The 8,982-nt window shown below is 49.5% G+C and overlaps 1 protein-coding gene across 1 annotated transcript; it reads left to right on the top strand.

Annotated features, from left to right (window-relative positions):
* The first annotated feature begins 4,641 nt into the window (after positions 1-4,641).
* LOC100281619 (peptide transporter PTR2) lies at positions 4,642-7,095 on the top strand. The gene is made up of 3 exons (NM_001154538.2): positions 4,642-4,969; positions 5,053-5,270; positions 5,398-7,095. The coding sequence occupies exons 1-3, from the start codon at positions 4,825-4,827 to the stop codon at positions 6,823-6,825; spliced, it is 1,791 nt and encodes a 596-aa protein (NP_001148010.1). The 5' UTR covers positions 4,642-4,824; the 3' UTR covers positions 6,826-7,095.
* Positions 7,096-8,982: the final 1,887 nt, after the last annotated feature.

Genomic DNA, 8,982 nt, shown 5'->3' with positions numbered 1-8,982 from the left:
ACTACTCGCATAAGCAGTAAACATCAATAAAACATGCACAAATACGAAAAACAGAAAGTACCCTGCAGAGGGACCGATGCTCAAGGCATCAATGGCTCCATTCACACGAGACATCTCGTGTGTATGTTCGATGTAGCCGTACAAAGTCGATGCAGGAAGATGTACGCAGTGCAGTCTCTCAAACGGTCGTCGGAAGAAGAACAATAGCAAGTGTCGCCCGAGGAAGACGGCGAAGAACCGGATGTAGACGAAGCAGTGGTGGGTCGAACGGATCATGTGAGCAGTCGCGAATACGCTCCCCAAAAATCTGATCGTCCGTGCAAGTGTATCTCTGCGAATGGTGATTTCGAAGGCCTGCTCTCCCACTCTCTCTATGCTCGCAGAAGATAGGACGGGGATGTGATGTTTGCAATGCATGTGAGATATATATCGCGCGTACCTGGAAGAGTCCTCTCTCTCCATTCTTATAGGAAATCAAAAGGAGGGGGAAAGACAACGAACAAAAATGGTCGCACCATTAGAACTGAAAACCGATGAGTAACTGACGTCTGCTACCAGCTAGAAGACAGGAAATGGACGGTCATGACTCCAGGCAAAATGTGCAACCATTTGAAAGGAATGTTCGGAACAAGGTATGATATATGTGATGACATGTATGTGCATGTGTGAATAACTACTCGCATAAACAGTAAACGGTAATAAAACATGCATAAATACGAAAACACATAAAGTACCCTACGGAGGGACCGATGCTCAAGGCATCAATGGCTCCATTCACACGAGATATCTCATGTGTATGCTCGATGTAGCCGTACAAAGTTGATGCAGGAAGATATACGCAGTGCAGTCTCTTGAACGGTCACCGGAAGAAGAATAGCAGCACGCGTCGCCCGGGGAAGAAGACGAAGAACCGGATGTAGACGAAGCGGCGCTAGGTCGAACGAATCACGTGAGTAGTCACGAATACGCTCCCCAAAAATTTGATCACCCATGCAAGTGTATCTCTGTGGACCGTGATTTCGGAGACATGCTCTCCCACTCTGTCAGTGCTTGCAGAAGATAGGACAGGGACGTGATGTTTGCAACGCGTGTGAGAGATATATCGCACGTACCTGGAAGAGTCCTCCCTCTCCATTCTTATAGGTAGTAGAAGTAGGGAGAAGGACAACGGACAGAAACGGTCGCGCCATTAGAACTGAAAACCGACGAGTAATTGACGTCCGTTGCTAGCCAGAAGACAGGAAATAGACGGTCATCACTCCTGGCAAAATTCGCAACCATTTGAAAGGAATGTTTGGACCAAGTATATGTGATGACATGTATGTGCATGTGTGAATAACTACTCGCATAAGCAGTAAACAACAATAAAACATGCATAAATACGAAAACACATAAAGTACCCTGCGGATGGACCGATGCTCAAGGCATCAATGGCTCATTTCACATGAGACATCTCGTGTGTATGTTCGATGTAGTCGTACGAAGTCGATGTAGGAAGATGTACGCAGTGCAGTCTCTCGAACGGTCACCGGAACAAGAACAGTAGCACACGTCGCCCGGGGAAAACGACGAAGAACCGGATGTAGACGAAGCAATGCTGGGTCAAACGGATCACGCGAGCAATCGCGAATACGCTCCCCAAAAATCTGATGCCCGCACACCCGTGCAAGTATATCTCTACGGACGTTGATTTCGGAGGTCTGCTCTTCCACTCTCTCTGTGCTCGCAGAAGATGGGACAGGGACGTGATGTTTGCAACTAGGGCTGGGCAAAAAACCCGTAACCCGAAACCCAAACCCGAAATACCCGAAACCCGAATTTTGTTCGGGAATTTCGGGTAGCAACTTGCAAAACCCGAAATTATTTCGGGTAATTCGGGTATCACAATCGGGTACCCGAAATACCCGAATTACCCGAACTTTCATGTGTCATGTACTCATGTCATGCTTATTTATTAATTTGTACATCTATAATTATGTGTAAGTGTGCATAACTTGTGATTGTAGATTGCTTGTGTTTTATATGTCCATGTATATCATTATTCAAACTATATTTTTATACTAATTTAATAGAGTGTATGTGTTTTTATGAAGCCAACACAATAGTTCGGGTAGTTCGGGAATACCCGAACCCGAACCCGAAATTTCGGGTACCCGAATTTTTGGGTATTGAAAAAACCGTTGTAATTTCGGGTATCGATTCTCAAAACCCGAAATTTTAAAAACCCGAATTACCCGACCCGAAAATTTCGGGTAACCCGAACGCCCACCCCTATTTGCAACGCGTGTGAGATATATCGCGCGCACCTGGAAGAGTCATCTCTCTCCATTCTTTTAGGCAGTCAGAAGGAGAGAAAAGGACAACGGACAGAAATGGTCGCACCATTAGAACGGAAAACCGACGAGTAACTGACGGCTGTTACCAACCAGAAAATAGGAAACAGACGGTCATCAATACAAGCAAAATGGGCAATCATTTGAAAGAAATATGCGGACCAAGGTCCGATCTACCACGACTCCACGAGCTACGACCGACAGTGGCGCCGCACGGGTAGCAGTAACTCACTCTTTTCTTAACTTCTCAATAGATACACCAATGATTTACCTATTTAAGTTAATTGATTTGTCCCTTTATCGCTCAATACAGTTCTAATTTATTAGTACACCATAGTATTTAAAGTGATTCATTAGTATTGATTATTATTGAATATTAATTGAGCCAAACCCACGTGTATCTAACAAAGTACAGCCTATAATGTATAACAGCTGCAGACGGCATTGTTTTTTTTCACGGCTGCAGTCTTTCAGCTGGTCGAGCCTTTTTGTTTTGCGCAAACACCGTGCGCGTCCGAGGCAAGTTGTGCGATGATTTGATTCCCGTTGGCCTGACTGCCTGAGCAGGTGCACGCAGACGCAGCTCTGTTGGTCAGCATTGGCTTGGTAGACGGACGCCAAGCCAGAGTAGACGTCTGGTTGTAAAGAGTGTTGGGTTACAGATAACCATAAAACAAATGGTGCTGTATTCACGAGTTGAATGAAGTCACATGATGCCTAGCTGGCTGACAGCCAGCCAGCCAGCCAGCCTGCCTGTCACCAGCATTTGCAGGCATTGATATACCCCACACACACACCGGGGATTTGTTTAAGCAACTGAAGGCTCGGTCAGATCTCTCTTTAGTCCTTTTCGAGAAGGGATGGAACGAGTAGGAGTAGGAGCAGGTGTAGTAGGCCAGGCAGCCGTTGTTTTCGCCCGGAAGTGTGACCCGGTGCTTGCGCTAAGCAACAGCAACTGGACCACGTGAGGGCTTGTTCGCTTTGGAGTGGATTGAGGGGGATTGGAGGGGATTTAATCCCCTCCTATACAAAATTTGTATAGGAGGGGATTAAATCCCCTCCAATCCCCCTCAATCCACTCCAAAGCGAACAAGCCCTGAGGCCGTTCGGCCTGGACAGCGGCTTGTTTATTTCGCGAGCTGACAGCCACGGTTTCATTAGATGATGACGGAACCGAGCGAGCCAGTTGTTTAGTGCTCAACTGAATGTGTTCTGTTCTGTGCTGTCTGCTGTCTGCTGTCTGTGCTCAACTGAGCCATGTTCTGTGTGCCTGCTGTCAGACGATCTCGTTTCATTTCCTTCCCGTACACACAACACACTTGCTTCAACCAAGTGCCGTTGGTTGCGCTGTAACCTAGCTGCTCTGCTTGCAAAGGAGGAGGAGATGGAGCGGACGACATCTTGCCCCTTGAGGCCTTGAGTCATTTGTAAGGGATGGATAGGATAGCCGACCGAGGAGCCGTCACGGTCGGTGACATCGACGTGTCTCCAAGATTTTGTATAGGACAGGTCGCGCCGCGTCCGTCCACCGCGTGTTCCAGACAGGCCCATGGGCGGCGGCAGCGGCAGCGGCAGGAGGAGCCGTGTGGGCGCGGGTGCGTCCGAGAGAGGGGAATCGGGCCGCTGCTTCCGGCGACGCAGGTACTGACTGCAGTGCCTAGCGACTACTCATGCTGGAGTATATCATTGTGGTAGATGGTACTAGCAGTGTTCTGTGCAGCGACGACAGCAGCTGTCAATAAAGGAAAGCTAGCTTCTGCTCTGGCAGTTTGATCGATGGCCACACATCCAGTCGAGAGTTAGTTGCTTTGCCTGGTTCATTGTAATCTGTTGCCGTATTATTATTGCTTGCATGCACGGCTGGTTGGATTGGATCCATCTGCGCTCCTAGCTGGACGGTGGTTGGCAGATGTGATGAGACGAGAACGAGACTACGACAGTGAGAAGAGAGATCCTAGCCAAATGCAAATGTTACAACTGCCGCCGCCGCCGGATAGGCTTCCAATTTCATCCGTTGCATACATACGAGTGCTCTCATCCCATCCTTGTTTTTTTTCCTACAATAATTAATTACTCCTTCCCGTCTTGCGCGTGCGTGCGCTCTCTCACTCAGTCACTCTGCTCCGGCGCTGACGAGATGAAATGACATGAGGAGGGAGCGGTCGAGACGGCGATTGACGACGCACCGCACGCCATCGGATCTGTCCTCTACTTCTGCCTCATGTTGACTCCTCGGCGCTCATCCGCCTATTATTTTAAAATGGAGATGAAGAATCGAGATCGTCCATGATCCGTATTCCTCCCTCCTCGTTGACTGCCGCGGCCAGCGATCTGGTCGTCACCTTCCTGGACCGACCCCAGGCCACGGTGCAGCAGCCTGCACTCTAGTCCGTGCGTGTCGCGTCGCGTCTGCGGGCGGCATTGCGTATCGTTTCTGTAGGAGCAGAGGAGCAGCTGCCTGAGGCAATTGTTCCCGTCCCCGCAGAGCGGCATGTCTCCGCCTCCCCCTGGCGGCTCCAATGGCCGCCGCCACCAGCAGCAGCGGCAGGAGGCGGTTTCGTCCATGGAATCCGGCGGCGGCGCGTCGGGGGCGGCGACCAAGCGCTTCACCTGGAAGGGCCCGGTAATCGTCCTAGGTAAGGAGTCTGATCCCGATCCGTGGCCTTCGATTCCCTCCGGTGTGGAGCTGTTGGTGATTCTTTTTTTTTTTTACATCCAGTCTTCGAGCTGCTGGAGAGCATCGCGTTCTCGGGCGTGGCTCTCAACCTGGTGGTGTACCTGGCCACGGTGCTGCACGGGAGCACCGCCTTCAACGCCGCCCACGTCGACACCTGGAACGGCACCACCTTCATCGTCCCTGTCATCGGCGCCTTCCTCGCCGACAGCTACTGGGGCAAGTACAGGACCATCCTCGCCTCCATCGTCTTCTACCTCGTGGTGAGTTTTTTCTTCCTCATCCAATCGAATCCCGTATTCTGCGATTCAGGAATGCCTGCCTGACAGTGACACTCACTCGCTGAGACACTGAATGTCTGAACTGAATCGATTGCTGCCGAATGGACAGGGCCTGGTGCTCCTCACCGTGTCCGCCGCGATCCCGTCGCTGCGGCCTGCCACGGCGTGCCAGATGGGGGAGTCGTGCGCGCCGGCGACCAAGACGCAGTTCTCCGTCTTCTTCGCCGCGCTCTACCTCACCTCCATCGGCACGGGAGGGGTCAAGTCCGCGCTGCTCCCCTTCGGCGCCGAGCAGTACGACGACGACGCGGGCCGGCCGGAGCGGAAGCAGGCCTTTTTCAGCTGGTTCTTCGCCGCCATCAACCTGGGCATCTTCGTCGCCGGCACGCTCGTGTCGTGGCTGGAGCAGAACGTGTCGTGGGCGCTCGGCTTCGGCATCGGCACGGCCTGCCTGTTCGTGGCCGCGCTCGCCTTCGCGGCGGGTACGCCCTGCTACAGGGTGCAGATGCCGACGGGCAGCCCACTCAAGGACATCATCAGGGTGTTCGTCGCCGCCTTCAGGAAGCGCGACGTCAGGATGGAACGGGACGAGGGCGCGGCGGTGCTGCTGCACGAAGACGAAGCCGAAGACGAAGACGAAGACGGCGATAGCGCTGGACAGCAGCAGCGACTGGCGCGCACCAAGGGTCTGCGGTGCCTTGACAAGGCCGCGGCGATCATCGTCATGGACGGAGACAAGGAGCGGGAGAGCGAATGGTCTCTGTGCACGGTGAGCGAGGTGGAGGGCGTCAAGATCCTGGTGCGGATGCTTCCCATCTGGATGACGTGCGTGCTGTACGCGGCGTCGCTGGGGCAGATGACCACCACCTTCATCCAGCAGGGGATGGCCATGGACACGCGGCTGGGCGGCCGGTTCAAGGTGCCCGTGGCATCGTTGGTGTCCGTGGAGGTGGTGTTCATGCTCCTGTGGGTGGCGCTGCACGACGCCGCCATCATCCCGGCGGCCCGGCGGCTGACGGGGCGCCCCGGTGGGCTGACGCAGCTGCAGCGCATGGGCGTGGGGCGGTTCCTGGTGGTGCTGGCCCTGGGGACGGCCGCGCTTGTCGAGAGGCGCCGGCTCCGCGCCATCCACGGCGGGAGCGGCCCGATGAGCATCGTGTGGCAGGTGCCGCAGTTCGTGCTGGTGGCGGGCTCCGACGTTTTCTGCGGCATCGCGCAGCTGGAGTTCTTCTACGGGGAGGCCCCCGCCGCGATGCGCAGCATCTGCTCGGCCTTCTCCTTCCTGGCGCTGTCGCTGGGGTTCTACGTCAACTCGCTGGTGGTGACGCTGGTGGCGGCCGTGACGAAGCGGCCCGGGTGGCTGGCGACGGACCTCGACACCGGCCACCTGGACTACTACTTCTGGCTCTGGACCATCATCAGCGTCGCCAACCTGCTGCTCTACATGGTGCTCGCCGCCCGGTACACGCCCAAGCAGGTCGCCGCTGCCGTGGTGGAGCCGATGCGTCCCAGCAACAGTGGCGGCAGCGACGAATGATTAATTTGGCACATCGATCGACTGCAACTTGATCCGCTTACTATACAGTAAAAAAACGAGATATGGTCGAGTAGGATACACTACACTGTACACCTAACACTAGTAGTAAAATGGATGCTCCCCAGTCAACATTTCTTTCAGATCGACCTGTTATTTTGTGTTTAGTTCAGCTCCTCATGTAAAGTGCTATTGTTGGTAAAAAAAAATAGAGCGTCAACCAAACGAATAAAAATTAGAAGATGTTAATTTTATGCTGTATAATTTTCGGTATTTCAGATTTTTGCTTTTGGTTTTATGTTTTCTATTTTTTTCAATTGTGTAGACATAGAAACTTATTTTATACTCCTCCGATTTTTTTTACTTGACGCTGTACAATTCAAAATTGAACTAAACGACCACAAATATAAACAAACAGAGGTAGTACTTGTTTCAAGGTAGATGCCGAGGTGTAGATCTCGTAGTTTCTTTAACTGAATACGTTATAATCTTTTAATAGCACATACTCCTAACCCTTGAGAAGTTTACGGGGTGTTTGATTTTTTGGGATTAATTTTTAGTTCCTCCATTTTATTCTATTTTAGTCTCTAAATTGCTAAATGCAGAAACCAAAACTCTATTTTAATTTTTATATTTTGCAATTTAGATACTAAAATAGATAAAATGAAATAAAATAGAGAGACTAAAAATTAGTCCGTAGAAACCAAACAACTCCTAAGTATTATTCTTATTTCTAAAGAAGTCAGGTATTTTTAAGTTTGATTAATTGTATAAAAACTATTAATAATTTTGGTACATAATTAATATTATTATTTTTTTATAATAAACTTACTTAAAAATTCCTAATATTTTTGTATTAATCTAGTTATATTTTAAAAATAACTAGGATGAATCTTATAACAGCTTTTTTTATGGAATGGGCAAGTAGCTTAGAACTAATTTTCACACTTTTTTACGTCTTACTAAACAACCTTTGATTGTGTGTCATCCCGAGGAATTGACGAGCGGTCGACGAGATGGCCCACATACGTGGAGCCTAGAGATACATTATTTCTGATCATATCTCGTGAATACGGCTCGATCACCTTCGTGTGCTAGAGACGTTCACGTTTTAGGTGTGCCACTAGGCTTGACCTGTTAGTCAAAGAGGGTGTGCAATAATTGGGGAATCGCTCTATAGATGTACAACAACATATAATACATCAAATTCTTGGCTCGTCACATGAATCGGCATGTGCTCGTACCACTTATCGGTTCTTTTGAACCGATAGTCCTAGCGACCGAAAAGGAAATAAATCTACCTAAAGTATGATTTAGACAACCATTGATCCTAGATCGAGCATGCCACGCGTACGACCAAATGCGGAGAAACTAAATAAAGAGTTGTCAGGTTAGCCACACCATATGCCAAAATTAGGACCATATAAATGGTGAACCGTTTATAGGAACATCATAGATCTGATCGACAACGTGTATCATACCGACGACCCTAAGAACAGGTGTAACCACAAGCCGATGCCCATGCAGGCGATCAAGATAATGACCTTCAAGGAAGTCCATCTAAAACAAATGACGCGACTAAGACATGTAAGGCAGGGTGTCAATTGTGTATTGGACTCTCGAGTTGTCGAATGCACATGTTGCAATCATATGTCATGGAATGTAGTAACCGGGTGAACGATACACATCTGACTGTGTAAGATCAATCTATAACATGAATCTTAAATGAAGCAATAGACTGATACTACATAGGATAACTAGCATATCTTGCCAATAACAACACTTAATACAAGATCTATAAAAACAAAGCAGAACACTCCACAACCCCAGTGCGATCTACTAGAGACCACAACAAGGCATCATGACACTTACTGTGTAGAACCCTTAAAAAGGGGTGGCGATGCGCCTAATGGATGAAAAACACATGCTGCTTGGGAACATTTGTCTTCTGTTTATTGATAATGAGAAATGTCCATTTTATAGTTCATAGACTCTAAACATTAGACACTTCCTAACTAACTCTATTTAACTGATACATATCGACAGATACACATCCAATTGGGACACTTTATTGCCTCCGTCGATTGGCTTCTAAATGTTGAGTCCGTCGGTCAACTCCCATTGCACCAATTCAGCTAGGATTTAGTGGCAACACATGCT

Source organism: Zea mays, chromosome 1, assembly GCF_902167145.1.
Source record: "Zea mays cultivar B73 chromosome 1, Zm-B73-REFERENCE-NAM-5.0, whole genome shotgun sequence".
NCBI classification, from domain to species: domain Eukaryota; kingdom Viridiplantae; phylum Streptophyta; class Magnoliopsida; order Poales; family Poaceae; genus Zea; species Zea mays.
This window is presented reverse-complemented; position numbering and strand designations above follow the sequence as displayed.